General features: G+C 38.2%; 7 protein-coding genes across 7 annotated transcripts; 5 read left to right on the top strand and 2 right to left on the bottom strand.

Annotated features, from left to right (window-relative positions):
* Window positions 1-239: 239 nt before the first annotated feature.
* GCK72_019145 (uncharacterized protein) lies at window positions 240-1,379 on the top strand (the record flags this gene model as incomplete). The annotated part of the gene is made up of 6 exons (XM_003115575.1): window positions 240-284; window positions 345-414; window positions 470-753; window positions 810-1,003; window positions 1,162-1,225; window positions 1,305-1,379. The coding sequence occupies 6 exons, from the start codon at window positions 240-242 to the stop codon at window positions 1,377-1,379; spliced, it is 732 nt and encodes a 243-aa protein (XP_003115623.1).
* Window positions 1,380-1,705: 326 nt separating this feature from the next.
* GCK72_019144 (uncharacterized protein) lies at window positions 1,706-3,203 on the top strand (the record flags this gene model as incomplete). Its single annotated transcript, XM_003115664.2, has 8 exons — window positions 1,706-1,761; window positions 1,827-2,085; window positions 2,148-2,306; window positions 2,351-2,725; window positions 2,769-2,824; window positions 2,869-2,964; window positions 3,014-3,064; window positions 3,113-3,203. 8 exons carry the CDS (start codon window positions 1,706-1,708, stop codon window positions 3,201-3,203), a joined length of 1,143 nt encoding a protein of 380 aa, XP_003115712.2.
* A 256-nt stretch (window positions 3,204-3,459) lies between these two features.
* GCK72_019143 (uncharacterized protein) lies at window positions 3,460-7,103 on the bottom strand (the record flags this gene model as incomplete). The annotated part of the gene is made up of 6 exons (XM_003115482.2): window positions 3,460-3,562; window positions 3,643-4,508; window positions 4,558-4,921; window positions 4,975-5,905; window positions 5,954-6,138; window positions 6,214-7,103. The coding sequence occupies 6 exons, from the start codon at window positions 7,101-7,103 to the stop codon at window positions 3,460-3,462; spliced, it is 3,339 nt and encodes a 1,112-aa protein (XP_003115530.2).
* GCK72_019141 (uncharacterized protein) lies at window positions 5,006-10,561 on the top strand (the record flags this gene model as incomplete). The annotated part of the gene is made up of 3 exons (XM_053732895.1): window positions 5,006-5,117; window positions 6,669-7,112; window positions 10,458-10,561. The coding sequence occupies 3 exons, from the start codon at window positions 5,006-5,008 to the stop codon at window positions 10,559-10,561; spliced, it is 660 nt and encodes a 219-aa protein (XP_053581808.1).
* On the bottom strand, window positions 8,984-9,567 carry GCK72_019142 (uncharacterized protein; the record flags this gene model as incomplete). Its single annotated transcript, XM_003115617.2, has 3 exons — window positions 8,984-9,163; window positions 9,446-9,493; window positions 9,538-9,567. The coding sequence occupies 3 exons, from the start codon at window positions 9,565-9,567 to the stop codon at window positions 8,984-8,986; spliced, it is 258 nt and encodes an 85-aa protein (XP_003115665.2).
* A 3,461-nt stretch (window positions 10,562-14,022) lies between the features above and the next one.
* Window positions 14,023-16,388, top strand: GCK72_019140 (uncharacterized protein; the record flags this gene model as incomplete). The annotated part of the gene is made up of 6 exons (XM_003115720.2): window positions 14,023-14,584; window positions 14,893-15,328; window positions 15,424-15,544; window positions 15,610-15,812; window positions 15,858-16,240; window positions 16,291-16,388. The coding sequence occupies 6 exons, from the start codon at window positions 14,023-14,025 to the stop codon at window positions 16,386-16,388; spliced, it is 1,803 nt and encodes a 600-aa protein (XP_003115768.2).
* Window positions 16,389-25,647: 9,259 nt separating this feature from the next.
* Window positions 25,648-26,105, top strand: GCK72_019139 (uncharacterized protein; the record flags this gene model as incomplete). Its single annotated transcript, XM_003115365.1, has 2 exons — window positions 25,648-25,773; window positions 25,980-26,105. 2 exons carry the CDS (start codon window positions 25,648-25,650, stop codon window positions 26,103-26,105), a joined length of 252 nt encoding a protein of 83 aa, XP_003115413.1.
* Window positions 26,106-26,405: the final 300 nt, after the last annotated feature.

Below are 26,405 nucleotides of genomic sequence, written 5' to 3'. Positions count from 1 at the left end.
ATCTCTGTAAAACGATCTGAAAACGTTGAAAACCCCTTGAAACACACAAAATTGGGAAAAATTGAATTCGAAGAGTCCGCAATGAAGTGGTGTTTGCGACGATGCATTACAACTGACGACAGTTTCTCTGCGTCTCTCAATTTCACAAAATGTCTTCTCTTTCAAATACTGAGAAATATTAATTCATTTTTCATATTTAGAAAGTTGACTGAAAGTCTGAATAGCCGATTTCCAAAAATATGAGCGAGCCAGTTGCCGAAAATGAAGATTATTTAGTTGCACTTGTAAGTAAAACATCAAGTAATACTGGAAAATGAATAAAATAGAAAAATCCTGAATTTCAGAACTCAAATGGATTACCACAAAGACAATGTACAGTGAGGATTATTCCTCCGGTCTCTACTGTGGTCAAATGTAATATTTTAGTAAAGGAATAATTCTCACAAACAAACACTGGTACTAATTTCAGCTCAATCGAGAAAACGACCACTGCAGCAACCGTTACAGCCACTCCCTCCATTTAATCCAGATTCATACGGAGATATGATTCCAGAAGATGTTCCAAAGCCAGTCTGTGAAATATGCTCATTAGCTTATCTAACATGGGCGGCATTTGAATATCATATGCTCCGTTATCATATACAGTATCGTCCTTATCGATGTGCTGGATGCAAACATTTATCATTTCATACAGAAGCAGAAGGACGACATCATTCAACTTGTTTTCACGGTCCTGCACTAAATCATTTTCCAGTATGAACTCAATTCAGAACTTCGGTAGCTCAAACAAAATTCTTCTCATTTTTCAGCTAATAAAACGAACGGATTTCGAAAAAGAGAGCGAATGGATGGAATGTCTTCAAAATGCGAAAACTACAGACGACTTGGCTATATCATTTTCGAGAGAACGACTTGATGATGGTCTTAAATTAATAGAAAAAGTACAAATGTCCAAATTTCGAGCTCAAAGGGCCCAACTTCCGTACTGTATTAGACATGAAATGTAAGTAAAATCATACTTTTTCATACATCGGATATGCAAAGTTCCATAATTTCCGCTCAACTAAAAACTAGTTGTTGAACATCGTAGTTTTTAAAAATCACTGACCAATTATATTATTTATTAAATCTCTCATTTCATTACATGTAATAATATTACAGAGGTCAAATAGATGTATCAACAGGATCAGACGTTCCAGAAGGAGAGAATCAACCAAGTTTTCAGGTAATTATTAATTTTTCGTGCAATACTAACGCGTATTATGCCACTGTTCTATTTTATTGAAAAACCCTTTGAATTTCAGTCAACGGAGGACTTCTACGAGGATCGAGATATCGAGTACAACTACGAGGATGTTGATGTTTTAGGGAATAATTGATGTTGTATAGAAAGTTAATAAATTTGATTTATTAAAACCTAGCTACTTGTCTTTCCTCTGACAACACAGAGCAACACATATCGTACTTTTCTCGCGTGAAAAACATCCCGGTAATCTCTGTTACAGTGATTTTTTCCTTCAAAAACCGGAACGCCCTAATTTTTTTATTCCATCACAAATTCATTCCCATCCCATCCTTAACTCTTCGTAGATTTAAAATCATTTCTCAAAACGTAAACCGGAATTGAAATAAGCCGGACAGAAAAGAAGTGAGTTTAGGCAAGGAAACGCGAAGACGTTCGAATATTTCAGAAGCACTAGAGAAAATGAACGATTTTTGCAAAGTCCGCACAAGAAATCTTCGCATCGACATGACAAATTGGTCAGTTTCCTGACAAAAAACTATTTTTCTGAGAAGAAATTCTACGAATACTCTTCAATTTCCAGTCTTGATGTAACTGGTTCCGCCCATCATTCCGATCCAATCGCTCAATTCCTCCGCTCCGATTTCACAGAACTTCGTGAATTGTGTGATGTTCGCCTTCGGTTTGAAGATGAGTCTATTATGACTCATTCTGTAATTTTGGCTGCTTTCTCATCAACATTCTCTGAAAAATTGAAGAAACCACAGAAATTTGATTTGGATTTGAAGTTTTTGAAGAAGGAAAGCGTTAAAAAAGTGTTGGATTTTATGTATTTCGAAAAGGTGAATCATCTAATAGAGAATCTTTATAAATAGAGAATCTTTATAAATAACATGAAATTTAGGTCAAACTTTGTTTTGGAAATTTGCATGATGATCTGGAGGCAATTTCTTATTTTGGAGTCAGTTCATTGCAAGAAGAAGTTGAAAAGAAACTGATTGTCCTGGCAAAACAAGGCAAATGTGTGGATGTTCTGAATCTGATTACAGCCAATCTGAAAGCGGTGAGTTGTCATTTTACTTCTGATCCCTGAACCACCATTCTCAGATTCCACATTCTCCGTCCACGATGCTGGCTGTATCGGATGAAACTGTCAGTGAAATAGTCTCAACTCTTCATGAACTATCCTCTACAAACAAGATTCCATACGAAGAGATTCTGAAACTCTCCACTAATACAATCATCACAATGTTATCGTCAAGAATTCAAGATTTGAAGAAAGTTGATATAATCAATATGTCATTGAAATGGATTTATGAACGTCGTCTGAGTAATCACCGAGCTTCGAATATTCTTCGTGGATTGACATTCGGAACAATGACTTATGCTGAATTAGTTAATTTCCGTGATTCTTTGATTCAGACAGCACTTCCCGTCGCAGTTGGAAGATGCGTTCGTTTGAAGATGGGAGAGAATGATACGGTAGGTACAGTAATCCAATTCAATTTGAAATTTCTGTTCTCAGCTGGAGATCGAATTCACTTATGCCGAGTCTTCGGGATATCAACCACCCAGTAACAAGTGAGTGTATCTCTTCTTTCTCTATCAGGCTTTCCCATTTTCAGGTCGGTGATCACTCCATCAGTCTCTCTGAGCAATGATCCAACTTCTCTGGGTGTTGTCACACTTCCAGGAACTCTTTCTGCAGAAATAACAAATGCGTGAGTTGCATCTACCAGATTCCCTTTTTCCATTCCCATTTGTTTTCAGCTCATCGTCGCACACAAATTTCGAAAGGTCCAGTAAATCAGCTGATTGCAAGTATGCATCCAGTTTCATCTGACACTTGGCAATAATCTCTTTTTTCAGTGTCGACGACTGTAATACCGCAATGTCCTTCACAGTTGAAGATCTGAAACGTCTTGGATTCGATCAGACGAGAGGACAGAACAAAAAGTAGACAATTTCGATTTAAAAATACTAGGAAAGTAGAAGAAAGGTTTATTAGGAGTATTATGAAAAATGAATGAAAAATAAAGGGCTTTTATGATTCTTATTGTTTGAATCGGATCATTCTGAAAGAGAGAACAAAACAGTATTTTAAATTAAATAATTTGGTTGTTTGAAACAACAAAAAAAAACAAGATTGAAATTGTTACAAGCTGTGGCAAAATTCAAGAAAGATGAATTGTTCAATTTCTGGATGAGATTGATGTTTAAACGAAGACCATTCCATCGAGTTCTGGGTGGTTGTTAATCTGCTTTGTGAGTTCAGCGACATCGCTGTACACATCCATATTGAAAGCTCTTCCCATCAGTCTGAAAATAAGAGAATTTTAGTACGCGTTTGGATGTTTTCGGGAAGTTCAAAGTTGGTTAAAGTCTGACGAACAGCTTACCTATGTGCTTCGATAGCTCCATCCATCGTCTCCTTTGCGCGTTTCGAAGCGAGATGAGCATAGAGTACTGGAGCTGGCAAAGCGACTGTTGAAGTAGCTCTACAGAACATGTAAGTGAGAGCATGAGTGACAGTTGGCCAGAATGTTGGAAGGCATCCAGGCCAGGTGTTCCAAAGGACGTAGTAGTGAGTTGGACGAGCCAATCCCATTTGACCGACTTGAGTTGTGAGGTAGAAGTCGTAGTAGTTGTTGGTTGTGACTGTATCCTCAACCAGAGTTCCAGGACGGACATTGAATCCTTGCTCTTCGATTCCTTCTGATTCGTCTTTCAAGAAGAATCGAGTGTGGTGTCTCTTGGTGACAACAATGTATGTGATTGATGGTTGGTAAGCAATGTCCAGAGCGATACAAGCATTTTCAATTGCGATTCTCTCTTCATAGAGAGTTCTCTGGAAATCTCCCTCCGAAAGTCCATCTCTGTAGACCACAATATGAGCTGGGCGGATGCTGTTGTGCATTGTGAAGTCTGCGATACGAGTTTGGATTTCATCTTGGAATCGGACAATTCTCTCTTCTCCGACCGATTGGATTTTGGAGGAAGCACGGTACTCGGTGCAATCAATGTCAATGTTTCCGACGACTGTAGCCACTGACATCTTCTTCACATCTGATTCTGGATCCTTGAGATCTCGGGTACTTGGATGCGAAACGTCGACTCCAAGGAACAAGGTTGGCTCCTTTGGATTGGTAACCTTCGTCCATGACTTGTGGGTTCCTCCGCTTTCGAGTTTACGGTGAGTTGTTCCAACTTTTCCGAGAACTTTCTCAACAATGAGTCGAGTGAACTTGCAGGTGGCTGGTGTTGACTGAAAAGGAGAGAGTTTGATAATTGAAATCTAGAGTTTTGAAACTTACCCCAATAGTGTTGAATGTGCTGTAAAGCATTCCTTGAGTGAACACTCCCAACTGAGTATCAGCGAGATACTTCAACAGATTGTAGTCGTTACGGAACAAGTTTCTGCTGTTCACGATATTTGTGAATCTCTGCTCAAAAATCACGAAGACAAGGGGAACAATCACTTCATCGTCACTCTTCTTGTATTTCTCATCGATATTGGAGATGAGATCATGCAAGAAATTGTAGATGTCAGCTGGCTTCTGAACTCCTTGAAGGAATTCTGAGCTTCCTTGAATGGCAGCTTGTCCCATATCTTCGTTCTCCCAGCATACCGGTTGACCAGCAGATTCGATTGCTCTCATCAAGTTGTGATAGCAGGTACTGAAATAAATTTTTTGCTATTAGAGCATGTATCAGTTTTTTGAAAAACTTACTCATCAATCTCAATTGCAACTTTGTCGTTGAATGGGGATCCAATCTTCAAAATCGATCCCAACAATCGCTTTTTCAGTTTTGGAGCAGATTTATCTTTTGTTCTTCTGTACACTGCATCTTCCAGAACTTTACGAATTGGTTCGTGAGTAACAGCTTCCCATTCTCCTTCATGATGGACATCTGTGAATTTGTCGTTTCCTCCGTAGACTACGGTAGGTGGTGGGAGCACTGAAGCTTTCACCGAGAGCATTTCCTTCTCAATCGTGATTCCATGTCTCGACATGTATCTATCATTATTGTCAACAACAGGTGGAACATCTGTGATCTTCTTTTGTCCAATAATGTGTTGAAGAACGAGAAGTCGTTGTTTGGCAGTGAATGTAGTCCATCGAACCATTTCAGACTTCATTTCCAGAGTACTCAATCCTGCGTATCTCTTCGGTTCAGCAATAAGAGTGACGAATTCCATTGGGAAAGCAATGAACCTGTTGTTCATTTTAGTTGGTTTCTTCTGGATGCAAGGAAGATTTGGATAGCGGAGACGGATGCGTCTCTTGAGCAAAAAGAACTCGGCGACCGAGATATTTCTTCCCAATTCCTCATCGAAGAACATCAATTGTTCTGCTGATTTCTCTGTCACCTCGAAGAATTTGAAATCTTTTTTGTCCTGCTTGGCGTTTCCCAAAGATCCATTCTTCGTCACCTTTCCAAGTTCATCAACTTCGACTGCACTCTCGAGAGTATAACACAGTTTCATCTTGTGGAGAATCGACTTCATCATATCACGATTGCCTTGAGTGACCTTTGCACTTTTCAGTAAACTATCCCATTGATCTTCGAAGTCTTCATCACTGATTGGCACACCAGCAATAAGTTCGACGAAGAGACGGATCAGTGGATAACTTGGACGAGTGAACATGGTGTGGGACACTGAAAATTAAAGAATTTATCCACGTCTCGTCTTGAATGAAAACTTACAGTCATAACAAGCGGTGATTCCAGCACGGAGGTTCAACTTGATACCAATTGAAACTCCCATTCGAGCATCCAATCCGTTTCTGAGTTTCAAGAAAAGTGGAGCATCATCGAAGTCCTCGCGATACTTCTCATCTTGAATCATGAACATACTTCTCTTGAAAACTGTGAACTTGTTCTGACACATTCTGGAAAACAACAGTTTGTAACTAGCTAGATTTTGGTATAAAGAAGGCTTTTCTATAACGAAAAAAAAAACTCACTTTGGATTTCTGACACGAGAGGTTGCAATGGCGTCGATGAGTGTGGAGAGAAATTGACTGTCTCTCTGAGCAATTCCCTCTCCGAATTCGAAACTCTGAGTGTATTTGTAAACGAAATAGTTTCGCTTGTCTCCGACCGTGGATTGAGAACTCGGAAGTTTCTCGATCGACCACAACAAATTCACATCATTGAAGATGTAGTCCGCAGATCTCGGAAGCATTCTTCGTCCATTTCCATTTGCGCAGATTTCACGGAATACTGGAGCAGCATCTTCTCGTTTCTCCAATTTCTTTCTGTTCTGATACACATCAATATTATATTCGTGGATCAGATACGGTTGCGATGGTAAATGAACGAGAGCGTGATTTGTCCAGAGCTCCGTCTTCTGGCCAACTTTCTTCTCATAAACTGATCCTTCCGGTCTTTTGAAGAACTCTTGTTTATTGTGCTCCAGATCTTTTTTGGCGACAGGAATTCGTGGGAAATGAGCAGATCCGGCGAGATCTCCAGGATTGGCGAGTCCAGCTGTGTTTCTTTCGAAACGTGGACGAGGAGGTCCATTCTGGGAATACATATTTCCCCCACGTCCTCCTCTACCACCTCCATTCATATTCATTCGTCCCATCTTCTGTGAGAGATCATCACGACCACCACGTTGATAGTCGTCTCTACCACCTTGATGGTATCCTCCACGGCCATTGTTGTATCCACCGTTTCCTCCGTTCGAATGTCCTCCGCCGTGACGATCTCCACGATGATAGTCATCACCACGACGTTGATCGTATTGAGGCTCTCGATCGTATTGAGATCCACCTCTGTATTGTTGGTTACGACGATCTTCTTCTTGATAGTAGCCACCGCCTCCTCCACGGTGGTTATTGTAACTCATTGTTAGTGGGTTAGTCTGAAAATAGGATAGTTGGAACGAGATATAACATGAAGAGAGGCAGAAATCAATGACGGTTATAGAATAGAGAGGTAATGGCAACAGAATGAGTGAGCACAACTGGATTAGAAAGAACGCAACGGATAGAATGAGGGTGAATACAAGGAATGGATAGGGTAGCGAATCAATGAACGGTAGATGGCAGGAGGAACAATTGTAGCAGATGACAGTGTCATAATGAGAAGATGACGTGAGTGTCAGGGAGTCTGGGCAGAAGAAAATGGGCGGAGTTGACCCAAATAAGACATAACGAGAGCAAGAGAGCAGGAGAGTCAGGGATAGGAGGCGTGAGAGAGCGAATGGCGTGTTACGGGAAAAGGATTAGCAATATTGAGGTCGGAAGTTGGATGACTTAAGGTCTTTATTAAGCGAATAATAACCATTGACAATTCTAATGGCTCGTCAAGATATGACTCTGTCAACATGGAGTAGACAGATGGTTTACAGGAAATCAGGGAAGATGAAGGACAGTATTCTGGAAATCGATAAAATAGGAGAAAATGTATCATCTAAAATCAAGCACAATGAAATAGATCTCAACGATGTTTTTACAAGAACTAGAAGTTTAGAAGAAGTTTCCATTCAACCAGACATCCCTCTTCCAAAATTACACAGTTTCAGCCAATAGGAATGCAATTATTAGCTCTTACAATAATAAAGTTCAGTTGAGAGTGCTTCCATGCTTCTCAGTTCTCAGTGCAACGACATCGCATTTTGAGATGACTTGGCATATTGCCAAATTGTTCCATTGAGTCACATCATGCAGTGGCATGAGCAAAACAACAAATAGGAGAAAATAATTTTAGAAGAAGAACGAGATGGGGTGCGATATGAATGATTGATCTATATGACCTAATTAAAAATTTGTAGTACTACTCCTTCAGACCATAAAGTGATGCTTTCCCACGAAAGGTTGTTAGCAGGACATTGTCTGCAGGAAACTACGCATTACGCTAATGACTGCTACAGTACTCTATCATTCCAAAGAAGAGAAATGATTTAGAAAAGGGCTCAGAAAACACAATGAACTGAGTTTTGTGATCTGGTGATGAAAACCTTAGGTAAGGAGAAGGAGAGAAAAAATGAAAGATGAGAAATGAAGAAAGTTCAGAAGAAAAAAGATAGTTGGTGAAAGATTTACCGCCGGAAAGTGTGCGATTCGGCGCATAAAAATCAGAAAAAGAAATAGATCAAAAGAAGAAAGAGGTTTCGAAGGAGGCGGGGAAACTTCGAATTCTAAGAAAGCAAGTGTGAACAGCTGCACTTTCTGAGATACATAACCGATAGAACACTCAAAAGACTCATCTGCTTTCGAATGTTTGTCAGCAGATATTTTTTTCAAAAGAGAAGGATGAGACGCAGACGAATCGATAACGAATACTAGGATGAAAGGAGACGATGACTGCGAGAGCCAAGTCAGAGAGAAAGGAAAACTCAAATGAGGCTTTTCAAATCCATATAACTGAAATTCGCCCAGGAATCTGGAAGATATAAAAGAAGACACGCATGTCATGAAACACCGGAATATGAAAAATGGACACCAAATTTCAATGAATCATTGAACTAGGCTGTGGAGTTCTTTCTTTTTGTAGAAGGCTTTCTCTGTTAGAGTTTTATTGATATTTCGTGAATTTCTTGTTCGAATTCTTCGCTTATTTTATTCTCATTCCAGTCATTATTTTTCTTCCTCCTTATCTGTCTCTTTCACGAATTTTTAGTCATTATCAAACTTTTTTCCAACAAACAATTGAATCTTTATCGTATACTTTCAGTTGAAAATTCCAAAAACACTTTAGAGAATTCGCATAAATAAAATAACTGAATTAACATCCTCCTTGTCTGACAGCCAACAGAGTTCCACACGATGGACAGAAGTGTTTCGTGTCCTTTGATGATGCACAACACAACCAATAACAGAGTGGAAAGAAGAAGATACATCCGAGAACAAATGTGATCCACCAGCAGTTTCCACGAGTTCGTTCGATTCGAGTGGTATGATGTGTCTGGAAACGTGCGGGTTACGGTACTTGGTCACTATGGTCTTGTCGCGTCCGATTAGATGTAGAGATGTCAATTTGATTCAGATGTTAATACACAGAGCTTCCATTCTATTCTTGCTCTCTCGGGTAACTCGAAATTTATCTTCAAAGTAATCTCCTTTCTGATAGAATTAAGCTCTACCTGAGTGGAAACTCAAAGAACTTCATACTTACTACTCGAAAATATGACTCCAAAATTTCAAGCAATGGACATATACATTCCAAAATGGAAAGAATAAAACTAACCTGGCATCTTGGGCAGTACTCCGAATACGGCTCATAAATATCCGTCATCTGAAAATACCATTCTGTGTTTCAGAAGTCTTACTCTGACATACCTTTGGGGATCCAGCATAAACAGCAGCCATCTCTTCTTCTTCTCTTACTACTGAAGTGTCTTATCACTTCAATCATCTTCTATTTATGTCAATCGGGGCAGAGTTATCTTTGATTCTACCTCGGTATGTGGGATCATTATCTTGTTAAACAAACATTTGTTTGTTGGTTGGAATTCCAGATAAAGTAAATAACGGAACTAGAACAGAGAAGGAAGGAAGAAGTGAGTACTCATTCCGCATCGAGTAGGAGTATTTGCCACAATTAAATTTGCAGATTCTCTTTGATTGCCTGTTCAAATTTTATCATCATAGTTTCCATACCTTGCAAGTGAATCTTGAAGAGAAAGTAGGAATCAAACTGAACTAAAAGAAAACTCCTGGAATAACTACTAGTATGAAATCTGGTCTTTGTTGAATCAATATCAGAATAAGTGTCTTCCAACAGTGAATAATTGTATTACCTCAAAATTTGATTTTTTGGTAATGAGTTTCAAGTTCCTTATCAAACTAAACAGATTAAAAGAAGTTGAATGAGTCAACTGGAAGTTAAACAATGTTTGGAGAAAACGGTTAGGTACAACGTCACAGTTCGAGTCCTGTTTCACCTGAAGAATGAGTAAGTGCTGGTTTAATTATGTACAGTAACCATTCAATTTCATATGTGCATTTATCGATAATTATCATGTATGAATACTTTTAGGGAATTAAACATTGGAATACCGAGTCATCTGGTCTGCTAACTAACGAATACTAACGAATACACCATCCATTGAATCTCGCAATACTGTCTGGATATTAAAAAATGAGATGAAGTATTCCATAAATCTCGGATTCAAAAACTCTGAATATAATGTTTGTCAGAAGATGAGAACAACGGCAACATTTTGGTTTCTTTTTTTTAAATCCGTTCTAATTTTCAGAACCCAGTACTGTTGATTCCAGCTTCAATCAGACTCCAAGCTCTAGAGCTGAATTTCATTTGAAAGACTACACAAGAAGAAGAGACGCAGAGAAAATGTCGTGAGATGTGGGGCATCAGGCGCAAACACGACGACGTTGCAATGCAGACGTGTAAAAATGTTATTTTTTCTAGTGTTTTCCAGGTTTTTCCAGGTTTTTCTCGATTGTTCCAATATTTTCTCTTTTATTCACAGTCTTTTTGAGAACCAGACGTATTGCTAGCTTGTTGCAAAATAAACAGTTTTCAGGTGAAGCAAGATGGCGGCTGATTCACAAGATGTAAGTTATTCTTTCATTTTCTGATATTATGATAATCTGGATCAAGCCTTAACTGTACTCAACATTGAATGTCATGTTTTCAGATCTACAGAAATCTGTCAGCCGATGACTATCAATCAGCTCCCATTGTCGTGGAGAGTATGTGTCCAAATTGCGAGGAAAATGTAAGTTATGATCGTTCTGACAATGCCGACAAACATCAGAAACGTCGTAGCCCTATCAAATTTACAGTTTTCTTTGTTTAGGGGGAAACTCGCATCATGTGCACATCTATTCCCTACTACAAAGCAGTAATCCTCATGTCATTCGAATGCCCACACTGTGGACACAAGAACAATGAAATTCAGAGTGGGGAGGCTGTTCAAGAACACGGAACGATGATTGTACTACGCGTGCAGAAGCCAGAGGACTTGCGAAGACAACTTGTAAAATCGGAGTATGCATCAATTGAGATTCCCGAGTTGGAATTAGAGATTCCTCATAAATCACAGCCAGGAGAAGTGACAACTGTTGAAGGTGTCCTCGAACGTGTTCATCGTGGATTGACTCAAGATCAAGAAAAAAGACGTCTTTTGGATCCAGAGGGAGCAGCTCAAATCGATGCGTACTTGCAAAGAATTCAAGACTGTTGGGATTTGAAAGAAAATTGGAGTCTTCGATTGAGAGATCCAACTGGAAACTGCTATATTCAAAATCCAGATGTCCGTCACGTAGATCCACGGTGTATCATTTCTCACTACCACAGATCATTGACAGAGAAGAAGTTACTGGCGTTAGCTGATGATAAGTAAGTATGAACGTTGAAGAGTTGAGTTGAAAATAGTTTTTTCAGTGATGAAGAAGAAGTAGTCGAGGAAGGGCCAGCCCCCGAATTTAAGAGCTACGAAGATGCAAAACAGGAGGTTCTCCATTTCGCTACTGACTGCCCGAACTGTCATGGACCGACACAAGTGAAGATGAAACCAACCGATATTCCATTCTTCCAAACTGTAATCATTATGTCATTGGCTTGTGATTTATGCGGATATAAATCGAATGAAGTGAAATCAGGTGGAGCTATCAAAGATCAAGGATGTCGGCTATCGGTTAAACTGGAACAAGATGTTGATCTGGCCAGAGATGTCTTGAAAACCGATACGTGCGCTCTATCGATTCCAGAGATTGATTTGGAAGTTGGTGGAAATGCATTATGTGGAAGATTCACAACTATCGAGGGACTACTGACAGCTACAAAAGATCAATTAGATGCGGTAAGATACTGTGGTTTTGGTTTTCTTAGAGTTTCTTTCACTCTCGTGTTATAAATTTCCGTGTTTTATCGTGATATGTTTTCTATGACCAATTCCAGATTATTTCAGTCCATATTTCTCTCAAATTCTTTTTTTTCAGCAATCCTCATTCTTTATGGGCGACTCAGCACAATCTGACGAGAAAAGTGCTGTGACAACGTTCTTGGAAAAGCTTGATGACATCATTGCGCTCAAACTCCCCGCTACAATCATTCTGGATGATCCAACAGGTTGCAGTTACGTTCAAAGTCTCTCTGCACCAATGGATGATCCACGCCTCACCAAGGAATTCTACACTCGATCCTATGAGCAAGATGACGATTTAGGTATCAATGATATGAAAGTGGAGAACTATGGAGAACTGGAAGTGTTGAAAGAAGACGAGGAAGACGTGGAAGAAGAAGAGAAGAGAGAGGAAAAGAAGACAGAAAATGCGTAGATCCGTGATCTCCCTGTATCTCTCATTGTTCTTGTTTTTAATATATTTGTTTGCTGTTCTGAAAATGACTTTGATGAAATTTCCTGCTGAGTGTTTACATTTTCCAGTGATTTCATATCTTTCGTTACTCCTTTCCTGTTGCTTTGATTGAATTTGTTCCGCATTATTCTTAGAAACCTCATATAATTATCATTTTTGTACCGGTTGTAATCTCCTTGTTCCCTTCCATATTTCCCCTGTTGTTCCTCCTACTATGTTTGACTGAACCTTTATTTTTCTATAGTTTCCAGTAAATATTCGGAAAATTGAGATGCTCTAGCTATTTTTTATTTAAAACTTTCTGTTTCAGACAAACGATCAGAAGTGTCTATTTCTACTATTCATATAGTTTATTTGAAAGACAACTCTTTTTTCCCTTTTCAGAACTTTATCAACGAATAGTACGCGTAAACTCAGACTGGCATATCTATGACATGCCAACTATCCTTTTTGTTCGTGTAGAAAGTTGAGGATAATTTATGTTTCAGAGCATTGAAACCACTCAAAAGAGTTGTTTTATTATTATTTTTGTCTACTCCGCCTTGACTAGGAAAAGAAAACAAACCATAGATTCGAAAAACCCCGGGCAACCGAAATATTCTAAAATTTTGCGTTACTTGTATCCTTGTTAGAACCCTTTAAAAAATAATCAAGAACTTTCCACTCACCATAATAACCATCACTATTCAGTCAGTTTGCGCAACATTTCGCCATATCTTTCAATAATGCGTTCTAGAAGAAATTTCGAACGACTTGCAAATGTCATATTGCGCATTGTTGCTGACGATAGTTGAAATAATATAGTTATCAGTTATTCTACGTGTCAAAGTTTTCTGCATAGCATTGCATATTTTGCGAAATAAGGAGTAACAATAACACAATGTTGTGGTAGTTTTCTAGAAGAGTTATTTATTGGATAACGGAGAATAGGTGTAAACAGTTAGAGAATTTGTACAATTATGTTGTCTTAGATTGAAATGCCGGGGGAAAACAGTGTTGGTTTATAGCAAACGCTGAAAACAATGAAAATTCTATCTTTTGACCCAAAACGTCATAAATTTCTCTCATATTTTCTATCTGAAAGTTAAGTTTTATACCATACTTCCTCTTTTTTTACTATACATATAGTATATGAAAAATAGACCGGTTTCCCGTTTTTCTCTTTTCTTTTTCTCTATTTTTTTTCACTATTGAACGTTTTATCGTCTTCCTTCTCCTCTCTTTCCCCACTGGACTCCACTCACAGTTGTGTCCACACATACACATTTTTTCCCGGATGTCTGCGTCTATTTCGTTTCTTTTGAAATAAAATTGAACAAAAGAAATCCCTGATATGAAAATATATCTTCTCTCTTTTCTAGCTTTCTGCGTTTTTTAACCGCAAACAGGGTACTTTGAATTCAATGTTTAGATATATATTTATTAAACAATTTTTCATATTTTCAGCAATAGTAACTCAAACTTTCACACAAATCTGAAATGGATCGAATACAGGAAAATCAAAAGAAAGCAGTGAATCTCTGTGAGTTGTACGCAGATGATAGCGAAGATGTAACCGAGCAGAAAGAGCAACGTGGCCTTGATGCTCAATTCTTGCTTCGTTCTACTACTGAAGACATTGAAAAATATTCAATTCATCTGAGGAAACAATTACTAGAAGGCGAAGGAGAGTGTCTAATTGAACTCGGTGTCCCAATCAATTCCAACTCTAAAAATCCAAAGCTTGGAATTCCAGAAGACGAGTTTCAGAAGGCCGTAGATGCCCATCAGAAAATTCTTGAGAAAATTCCTGCAATTGGAACACACGTCGTCCGTCGTAAACAGGCTGGAAATTTAGTAACAGAAGTATGGTTGATTCGTGATCCGCCAGAAGAGAAAGACTTCATCGAGGCTCGTGTAGCTGTGGTTGGAAATGTGGATGCTGGAAAATCCACGCTGCTGGGAGTGTTGACACATTCAGCTTTGGATGATGGACGTGGAGCAGCTAGAACTAAATTATTCAGACATAAACATGAATTCGAAAGTGGAAGAACTTCTTCGGGTAAGATAATAAATTAGAAATATAAGAGAGAATATCGGAAGAGATTTTAATAAACCGTAAATACTGTATTTTAACGGCATGTCGTTATGTTTTCAAATTGCCTCCGAAAGAAATTCTGTGGTTTCAGAAACTTATTAAAAGTAAACGAAAAAACTGCCGTTATAATACAGTGTTTACGGTAATAAGAATTTTGATGTAAAAAATCGAGAAATGCAAAAAAAGAGGATCGAATAAACTTGTTTGACTGACATAGTTATTATCATTAATGAAAGATAATTTATTTACTTTAACTATCATTAACTTTTCAGTTGGAAACGATATTCTCGGATTCGATGTTCATGGAAACGTTGTCAATAAACCAGATCCCCATAATCACAATTTGGATTGGATTCAAATTGGATCAGATTGTGCAAAATTGGTGACATTTATTGATTTGGCTGGACATGAGAAATATCTGAAAACTACAATCTTCGGAATGACTGGTCACATGCCAGACTATACAATGTTAATGATTGGAGCGAATATGGGAATTATTGGAACAACAAAAGAACATCTCTCATTGGCTCTCTCACTTCATGTACCCGTTTATCTGGTTGTCACTAAAATTGATATGTGTCCAGCCAATATTCTTGAAGAGACTATGAAAAATATTACGAGATTGGTGAGAAGTGCCAAAAAACTCCCGATTCTGGTACGGAATATGGATGATGTTGTGCATGCGGCCGTCAATTTTCCAAGCAAAAAGTGAGAATTTTGACAGAAAATCTTTACGAACTGTATTATAAACTCCTGGGATTCATGAGCATTATCCTTAAAGTTTCCAATGTTTTCATTTTCAGAGTGTGTCCAATCTTCCAAGTATCTAACGTAGACGGAACAAATCTCCCACTTCTTCGTCAATTCCTGAATGTTGTTCCACTTCGTCGATCACTCAACGAAAATGATCCAGCTCATTTCCAGGTAATTATTCAGTAATACTAGTCTACCTTTTATTGCAACTAACTTGAAAAACATCAATATTCCAGATTGATGACATCTATTGGGTCGATGGAGTTGGTACAATTGCCAGTGGAACACTACTCTCTGGAACAATTCGTCTCAACGACATTCTTCTTCTCGGACCAACTTCGAACGGGGATTTCCAACCAATTCCAATCAAGTCAATTCATCGAAAACGTATGCCAGTTGGAATAGTGAAATGTGGACAGTCTGCATCGTTTGCGCTAAAGTAAGTATATTCTGAGAAACTTTGATTCAGAATTCTTATTTACAGAAAAGTGCCGAAAAAAGATGTTCGTAAAGGAATGGTTCTAGTGGATCCAAAAATCAAACCAGTCGCTAGTATGTTGTTTGATGCCGAAATTCTCGTTCTCCATCATCCAACAACTATCAAACCGAATTATCAAGCGATGCTTCACATTGGATCAGTTCGACAGACTGCCACATTGGTTTCCATGGGAAAAGAAGTTCTTCGAACTGGTGATCGTGACAAAGTGCAGTTCAAATTCATTCGTCAACCAGAATATATCCGTCCAGGAACAAAAATGGTATTCCGTGAAGGACGAACAAAAGCAGTTGGAACTGTTCTTTCGGTTGTTCCGCAAGAATCATTGGCACAGCAACGGGCTAAACAAAAAGAGGGTAGAAATAAGCATTGTGAGTTTTGATCAAAATTAGCAGATCCAGCAACTATTTTTTAATTTCAGACGGTAAAAAAACGAATGGGCCAAAACCACCAAATGGTAAACCGAAAGTTGAGAAACAGCTGGAGTCACTATCGATCGACAAAATCGCCGAAGTCTGAGTCAGTTCATCTGAAATTGAGACAATTCTAACAAATCTGTCAATATTTCTACTGAACCCTTCACTTTTCTCCGTTTGAAAATTGTTCGTAGCATTATATATTTCTTTTTTTCGGTTTCTCTCTTCCCCGTTTTTTCTAGAACTGTCCGGGACTCATAATTTGTGTATTTATTCACTCAATTCTCTCAATTTTCAAGTGTACCGGGATCTCCTCACTTCTCCCGCTTCTACTCTCTCGTTTTTTCCACCTGCACTCTGAAAGCCCCTGTAAATCTAGCATTTTTTGTTGCAATCGTACTGAAAACTTGTGGCTGGTCCTCATTTAACCCAATTCAACTGTTTCATTCTTCAATACTTTCTCATTGTGCATATAAATATGAAACACATGTAAACTGAGATATTCGAAAACTTCAGAATAATTTCTATATATATATTCTATCAAAAATCAGCGCGATGAAAAGAACAGAGAAAAAAAATGTATTTGACAATGATGAGAAAGATTTATTTATTCAAAAATGATCCTGATTTATAAAAAAATTTGACAGGGGAAACAAAAAGATCAAACGGGGTTAAATATATCTGTAGTGTAGAGCTGGAATCCGTAAAATGAACACGGGTATTGCGAGGAGATCGTTAGTTTGGAAGATTCACTTTGGGAAATTCTGAAAATAAATTATTACAAGATTAATTATCTTTTCAAATAACTTACAAAAAATTTTTTGGCCATTTCAGGTCGTTTTTCCGGAGGAAAATTTCTCAAAAAGTTGTTTATTGCTTCATGATCTAATGCTTGATTTTGTTGTGCTGTTAATTGGTTAAGTTGTTGAGAAGCTGTGGGCGGAGTTTCTAACGATGATGAAGACGTTGATGGTCTGATAGTAGGAGCAGAAGACGTCGATTGAATTTGAGGAGGTCTTTGCGGTTGTGGACGAGCAATTTGATGTGTTTGAGAACGAACTTGTTGTTGTTGCTGCATTTGGGGACGAGGCTGTTGTACTTGTGGACGAGATTGCGATGAAACAGTCTGAATATACAATGTATACATTGAGAACTATTATTTAACAAAAATACTCAATAATAACATCCCAGTATGCTTACCGTAATCGGACTCCGACTCGTTCCTGGAACTCCAGCAGCAATTGACTTCAAGGTAGCAATTGATGAAGCCTGACGTTGTACCGGCTTAGGTTGAGTCGTCGTGCTTTTTGAAGTTCCCGACGTCGTCGGAATATTCACTTGAGAACCAAGACCACCAGCCATCGCACTCCATACTTGAGCTATTTGTGCCATTTGGCTCGGTGTCATTTGTGCAATAGTTGAACTCCATGCAGCTTGATCTACCTGCTCTTTGGCTTTCTTAGCAAGTTGAGCAGCGTGAGCGTCTCGGGCAGCCTTCTCTAATAACGCATTTTCTGCCTTTTCTTTTGCTAATTTTGCCTGTTTCGCAGTTTGTGCATCTCTTGCCGCTTTTTCCATAATTTGCCGTTCTGCCAGTTCTTTGGCTTTCTTCACCTGTTCGGCTATTATAGCATTTCTTTGTGTTTTCTCTTGAGCGAGTCGAATTAATTGAGCAGCTTTCGCTTCTTGTTGAGCTTTCTCTTGTGCTGCTTTCGCTTCCTTGTCAGCTTTTTCCTTGGCTAACTTTGCCTGTTGAGCTTTTTGATGGGCTTGTTGTGTCTGTTGAGCCATTGCGATTTGTTGGAAGGCTTGGAGGAACTGAGCAGCTTGATTTGATGGAACTGATGCCGCAGATGTTTGAACTTTTGAAGCTGCTTGTTTTGCTGCCTTTGCAAGATTGGCTTGGGCTTGATTGGCCTGTTGCTGGGCTAAATGTTTCTGTGTTATCATTTGACAAGCTTGAGTTGCTAAGATCTTCTTCAATGGGTCAGTAGTATTGGCATTTTCCAGAACGAGTTGTATAAGTTGCTCCTGACTTTTATTTGCAAGGATAGATGCATACTGCGCTGCTTGAGATGTTGGTTCCGTTGTTGATTTCGATAGCACTGGGATAGATTTCGGCACAGGCTTCGAAGGTACAGGTACTGTTTTGCTGACACTTTGTTGAACAGAACTCGATGGCCCTGGAGTTAGTTTTGGAGCAGAAACAGTGGAAGTAGAGGGTCCAGGAACTGATGAAATTGGTTTGGGTGGAGTAGTTTGTTGTGTAGACTTTGTTAGTCCCAGGACAGATCTGAATTGATTTTGCCACGCCGGATTCTGTGAAGGGGCTGTTGCTTTAGTAGTCACTGGGAGTGAAGTTGAAGTACTTGGTTTTGGAACATCCGGTTTCACAGGTATCGTAGTAGTGGATGGTGTTAGAGCTGGCTTTTTAGCCGGCGGTGGGTTAATACATTGTATGTCATCATCGTCACTGCTGATTGGAGAGTATCGAGGAGTTGGACGGATTGGAACAGTAGAAGTGCCAGGAGACGATGTGACCACCGGAGCGGGTGCAGGAGCCGCTGGTTTTGGAGCAACGACTGGCTTCGGAACAACTGGTTTAGGAGCTGGAAATGAAACAGGAGCAGTAGCTGCTGTCGAAGTAGATGGAACGGATGAGCTTGATGTTGTAGAACCTAGAAAACTGTACAGTAAGACGGAACCACGTGTAAGCAACTCACTTTTATTAGCAGCAGCAGCAGCAGCTTGTTGTGCAGCTAACACGCGTGCTACATCAGTATAGGCTTTGGCATTGGGAGAATCTGAAAGACGGAAAAGTTTTTTATATTTCCTGAATTGAAAACAAACTTTGCATATTTTGAGAATTCTGGATAAATTGTCGAACCATTTCGTTGAATTCTGCGGTATTCGTACCACCTGAAAAATGTTTGATCTATACAAGAATTCTATTTTTTATCAACATACTTGTCGCTGCACTTTGCGACATTCTCTTGACCAATCCTTCCATATTTTTGTTAGCCAATTGTTCTTGTAGATTCTTGGTAACATCGGCAGCATCGAATTTTCGTTTCAGTAACACGTTCTTCTTCTTTATATTACCATCAACTGGTTGCATTCTCTTTTTGAGTTCTTCAATTGATTGGAAACAATGAACAATCAAAACTTCTGTTTTTGCTTTAATCAATCGAATCATTTCTTCACTTCCTTTCGAACATTTATTCACAGTTTGCCAGAGTCTCCATAATTCACTTCGGAGAGTTCGAAGAGTCAAGTGATGAGCTTTCGATGTTTTTGGAGGTCCTTCTGGTCCTGGAGATGGAGTACTTCTTGCAGATACTGTAAAATATCAAACATTGAGGACAAAGGCTTCTAACCAGTTATAATTACCATTTTCCCTTGTCATTACAATGTGTTCCATTGCATTAAGATACAACGTCACAACCTGCTTCCATGATGTCTTCTCTACGTGCTCTCTGGAAAAAAATTCAACAGTTTTAAGAAGGGAAAAAACAATTTGAACTCACTCATCATCCTTTGCAATAATATTAATCATCGTTGTTAACATTGCCACGACATTATGCAAATCAACAGTTTTCTGTACAATTTGAGCGCCCAATTTGATACATCTCTCAATATGAAATGAATATGATCCATTTCGATTTATATCGTTACATGATATTTCTACACAGTTGTCAAACATTCCATCATCTCTCTTCTTTCTTTTGAACGCGTGCTTGAATATTTGATCCGATGATTTATCAACTTCTCCTTTTTCCAGATATAATTGAGCCAGTCGATAGAATGATTTTGTATGTGGAAATTTATCAGTGACAAGAGTAAAAGCTTGAATGCACATCTCTTTCAGATCAGAGCATAGTTCGGAGCGCAAATCAGATGTGGCATTTGTGGAAATCTGGAATTTTCAGAGTTTACTTGGTCTCTAATCACCCACAAAATAACGTACTTCAACTTCGTTTTCAATTTGACGTTCTTTTATCACTGTCTCAATGACTAATTCTTCCACAACCGAATATACATCATGATTAACTTTGAATAGTGAGCTATTCGGTTTGACAACTTTATGTCCATCATTCATCAGTTTCAGCATCACTTTCAACTTTCTCAAAATGTTTAAATCTGGCATTTCATTGTTGGCGAGATATTTGTAGACAGCTGAGAATGCTTGATAATGAACCTCCAATGGTTCGAAATTTGATTGTTTCTTGGTTGCAACTTTCAGTGGATAGTAGAATCCAGTGAGTTCACACCCGCAAGCAGCTTCATAGAAACTCTCGACAACCTTCAAAATATCCCATCTCGAACTTTTAGCTTCCAACTTTCCAATGAAGTAATAACAGAGCCATTGATGTTCCGGTTGTTGTCCATCTTCTCCAAGATGTGTTAACTCCAATGATTTATCAAAATGATCTCGAGCTTCATTACGAAGCTTTGCTATGTCTGACACATCTTCACGACGTGGATCACTTTTTGGAAGTGTTCGGTGAAATCTGGCCAGAGTAGATGCCAACTGATACATTCTCACTGCCAAATCGAAATGAGGGACTGGCTCGAGGTTTTGGGTAGCTATGGCCAAACGAGATGGCATGATTCGCCATTTCCATTGTTCGAAGATTTCGTGTAGCTCCAACTGAAAAATATTGTTGGTTATATTGAGAATAATCCATTTTTAGTCAATTAATTTTCGGCGTTTGTAAAGATGAATTCTCACCTGGAATAAATCGTGTGCACTCGCATGAGCTAGCATTGCCCAAGAGGATGATCTCAACCGATCATCAGTCATTGATTCCTCGGATAATAAATACAATTCCGAGTATTTCGCAGCTTCTTTGAAACTATTCTGACGGAACGAACTGAGTGCCATCGAATACCAAACAATAGATTGAGTATAGTCATCCACATCGTCTTGACACTTGCTCAGACTCAAATTGACGTCTTCAATAGTGGAAGATTGTTGGAGGAAGTTCTTGAACTCCTTGATTTTCTCTTTCTTTTCCTTGGAAATCTCCAAGAAGAATGATAACTTCGAGTTGATCAAGTCTATGACATCATGCATTAACTTGTCTTTCTCATCATATAATGGAAGTGGTTGAACTAATATCACTTGAAGTATTTTTCTCGCATTCTCGGGAGTCGCTGCACACTTTCCTCCGTTTTCATGATTCTCACGTGCTCTTATCTTTCGAGAATACTTTCCAAAGAAACAGAAAAGCAATTGAGACATTTCAGCGTTCAAATTATTCCACAAATATCCATTATCCTTCAAATAACACATCTCCAGAACTGGTATATCCTCTACAATTTCACAGAAGCGATCGATAACGAAGAATAGAAATTCGTACTGAAAATAGATAATTTAAAGATTTGGAGGCATTACTTCCCACCGATAATTTACTATATATACACTTACATTTTTCTGTGCACAACAGTGATTCTCTCCAAGTACTTCATGTGCCTTCACCAACAAATCCAATTCCAACAATGGCATTGAAACCGGATCTTCCAATCTATCCAATTGCTCAATGTATTCCTTCTCATTTCCACGTTGAATCTTTACGATTTCATACAAAATTCTCCAATTCTTCCAATCCTTTTCGAACTTCGAATACTTTTTGAACATGTGACAAATGAAGTATCCAATTGTTGAAAGAGTTGAAGTATTTGAAATCTTTCGAAACTCTTTCCCTGAGAATTTGTGCAACTTGTGTAGAATAAATTCGAGATTCCTCTCAATTTTCTCAGCGGAAATCGTTGAATTTTCAAGTGAGAAGAGATAAAAATGCATCATTCTGTTCATCAGATCTATCAAATCTACATGAGATTTCAGTTTTTCGAGGGACTGGAGCCAATAACTAAGCATTTCGATGGCTTCTTCGATTCCTATTGATGAGAAATCGATATCACATTGAAGAATATCAACAAGATTTTGATAATTTTTAGATTTCCAAAGATATTTCACGCTCTCGATTCGTTTCTTTTTCTCCAAATCATCTATTGAAATATCGACATCCCACGTGGCAAAAGATCCAGCTGATGTCGAAATGGATTCGTAAGGTTGCAGTAAAGAACGAAGAGTATGAAGGTAGTCGAGTCTGAAAAGTAAACGTAATGCAATTTGTCATTATTTTTTTTAGAATAAACGGCCAAAAACTGTGTGTATTTTGTTTCATTCTATACTACTACATTTTCTTTTAAAACTTTTCCTTACTTAGTCTCATCCTTGAGTCCTGTTTGAACGTATTTCCACATAAACCTAAGCACGAACTCTCTGTTCTCTATGGGATCTTCTTGAATTTCCTCTGATGTCTCATCTTCTTTCTGACACGTCCAGAACGGAGAAATATACTTCAAAACCATGGTTTCCATAGCGTTTTTTGCATTCAATTCCATCAATAAAATATTCATTTTATGATATTTTTTCTTATGAATCTCAGAGAAAAGGGCAACTCGATTGAACATTTCTCTGATTACTTCTCTCATTGATTCGGGAATTGCTCCATTTGAGGGACAGTGTTCTGTGAGCAGAAATAGTGTAAACTCGAGAAGTTCCAGAATATTATGAGTTTGTCCAGAAAACTTAGATTCAAGAAGTTCAAGAATATAGTCACAATCGATGAATTCAGACAGAAGTGATGGCGGCGGAGTTCTGGAATAAGACTGTTTCAATACAATTTCAATATTGCTTACTTACTTTTCTCTTTTTCTTTCCCCACAAATTATAGATTTGACATCAGAATAATTCAGATGAAATTCTGTTGCCAATTCGTTATGAGGCATTCCTCCATTAATTCTCTTGTCTCCTCCGTCTTCTTCTCCTTGTGATTCATCTTCATCTGCTGTCGTGTTGGCTTCAGATTCTGCCACATCATCTGAATTTGAGCTCTTCTCAACAACGAATAACCGTCGTCTCCAATTCGCCAAATATTCCTTTTTCTCCTGTTTTTTCTGCCGTTTTCCTCGTTTTTTCTTCTGATCTTCTTCGGTTTTTTCAGTCAATTCTTCGACACACTCCACTATATCTACAAGTTTTTCGACAGTTTCAACGACATCCAGATAAACACGACGTGATTCCCATTCGGTGATTTCAATGAGTTGATGGCGGCAATGAGAGTAGGCATGAATACGATCGAAGAGATCACAGAAGATTGTACAGACGGTTCGGAGGCTGAAAATTGAAGAGACTGCATTAAGCTTTAGATCTGTTTTGTCTAAACTAGTGAAAAGAATAATTGTACAGTGAAATTGTAGATCAGAACAGGTGGTTTTTCACTATGTTCCTTTTTTTTTCAAAACTCACTCTTGATCAGCAGAAATTTGAATTTGAATAACCTCATCTTCTCCTCCAATATTTGTATGGAAATTATCTTCAATACTCTGTTTTCTCTCTTCAACTCGTTTCCTCAACTCTTCAATTCTTTCATCGAATGCCAAAATCTTTCGCTTTTCCACAACGTCAATATCAGCATAAACTTCATCTTCATCGAAAACTCTATCACAGAGCAATTTATAATATTGGTTTGTTGTTCGAATCTTGTATTTCAAATACTTCATTTTATCATTCAATCCGGTGTCATTCTGGTCGTGAAATTGTTTCAAAACCGTCAAACTTTCACTATAATCACACGTCAAATATAGTAATGTCGCATGAGATTCAAGGGATTCTTTTAGACTTTCGCAACGCTTGAATGAGTATTTTGCAAAGTTCAAATCGCCGAATTCAACACATTTGATGGCCACGTCGAGCCAAATTTCAGAATTATTCGGTTCATAAGCCAACACTTGGCATAAATGCTGAATTTCCTCAGGTTTCTGCCGGGTTTTTTCATTATCATCTGATTTCTTCTCTTCATTTTCTACAGATTTCTCGCACAATTTTGCAAGATTTTTGTGAATTGCAATGAACAATTGAAGCATTTTCGCTAGTCTCGGAGGCTCTTCGAGCACGTCGTAATCTGGATCTTCTTGTGTAAAACATGATATTATAGGGTCTTCAAGAAGCTGTTGCAATAATTGTTGACCTCGTTCAACTTCGTTGTCGGCAATAAAAATCATGGCCTTTTCGAATTTTTTGATAATTTTAGCTTCCTGAAAAAATTACTAAAAGTCGAATTTTGAAACGGAGATTTTCAATTTTTTGAGTATGCTTTTCTGGGCCATATTGATCAGAGAAATCATTATTAAATATTTTTTCTGAATTAATCTGTACTATTTGTTTCTATTCCAGAAACTTACAGCCGCTTCTGTCGTGATCTCATCGTTTGCGGCTTCACCAACATCTGACCAGACTGAATTTTCTGAGTCTGAATCTGTTGAACTATCTGAATCTTCTTCATCTGTTTCAGATTCTTCAGAATCTTCTTCGTCCTCTGCAGAATCGTCACCCTCTTCATTTTCATCATCATTACCGTCTTGGTCTTCCGGTTCTGTGTCACTATCCAATATTATAACGGAATTCTGTGAAAAATCAATGATTTAGTGTTATTTTTTAAATATCAAAACCTCTTCATCGGAAGATTCATCCTCGTCATTGATCTCTATTGGTTTGTCTTTACTAGTGCCCAAACCCGTTGATTCATCCATAGCTGAAAAAAGTAATTATAAATTTGTTTTCTTCTGAATAATTGAATTTTTTCTTTTAATTTTTGCAGAAATCATCTCAAAGTGTGAAAACTTGTTCAAAAAAACCCATTCGCGCCGATTTACGGTAAACAATGCGCAGTACGACACTCCGCTAAACCATGCGGCGTAGTTGCAAACTCCGCCCGTTTTTCTACGCGGTCATCAGCCAGCACAATTGTTGGGCCTAAAATTTTTCTCTTTTTTTCACGCTTTTTGTCCGTTTTCACGACTTTTTTGCCATTTTTTCAGCGATATTTTTCTGAAAATTGTTGAAAATCGATTTCAAAAAGTAATTCACAACAATTTTTCAATTTTTTACTTAATATTTTGTCAAAATCTTAATTTTGTTCGACAAAACAATATGGGCCTGTAAAGTAATCAGAAGAAAAGGTAAACCAAACCAAATTGTCGGACTTAACTAACTGTTTTGGATGCTATCAGTATTTTTATATTTCGCTTGTTAAAATTAATAGTATAGGCTATTATGGTTATTGATTAAATTTGTGTCCTTCGTGTTTATTGCACACATGGAGAATATCTTTCATAATATTCTGTTTTCTGACTCAAAGAAAGCACAACTGATTTCATAATCTTGCTTAATATTTTGACATTTTTGTCCCGTCTAATGTTTTGTTGATTTCTATCTTTTTCAATCACCTTACTTTCAATTCGTACCTAAATCACTTACAGCAGTAACCGCTCGCTCAACAAGTGGAATAAAAATGCCTTTGGCCGTTGACCTGCTTCACCCAGAGCCACAAAGGGAGATCAGACGCCACAAGCTCAAGCGTCTCGTTCAACACCCAAACTCCTACTTCATGGACGTCAAGTGCTCGGGATGCTTCAAGGTGAGTGGAAATTTAATTCAGTCATACCACGTGTCTGTAATTGGATGTGTTTCCAAAATAGTATACAAAATAGTAATAATCAACTAGGCCACTAGTATTAGTAGTTTTCTAGTCCGTTATAGTCTCTTGATTTTTCGAAGAATTCGTAGTTTTGATAAAGACATTTTGTCTGGAAATTTTTATTCAGCCAATCATCCAAGTTTTAGATTTCGACCGTCTTCTCGCACGCCACGACCGTCGTTGTCTGCGTTGGATGCAACACCGTCCTCTGCCAGCCAACCCGAGGAAAGGCTAAGCTCACCGAGGGATGCTCCTTCCGCAAGAAGCAATAAGTTTCCCATAATTGTTACATAAATTGTTTGTTCACATCTCTTCCTGATTTTTTGGTTGAAAGAAGAAACAGTTAATTTTAAAAATTGTGTTTGAATTTCCTTTCACAAAAAAAAAGAAAATAGATATTTTCCAAGACTACCATTGAAAGCTAATTGGCACCCTCTTTCTTTCCGTTAGCGGTGTCGAACAACTGGATCGCTTGCTTTCCTGTCGTTTCCGGTAATGAGTATTGGAGGTCGTAATGGCATTTCAAACAGCAATATGCAAGAGTGAATTCTTAGCTAGTATTTCCAGATGTT

The sequence above is a fragment of the Caenorhabditis remanei genome, chromosome V (genome assembly GCF_010183535.1).
Source record: "Caenorhabditis remanei strain PX506 chromosome V, whole genome shotgun sequence".
In the NCBI taxonomy this organism is placed as follows: Eukaryota; Metazoa; Nematoda; class Chromadorea; order Rhabditida; family Rhabditidae; genus Caenorhabditis; species Caenorhabditis remanei.
Note: the sequence above shows the minus strand (reverse complement) of the source record. Positions and strands in the feature narration are given on the sequence as shown.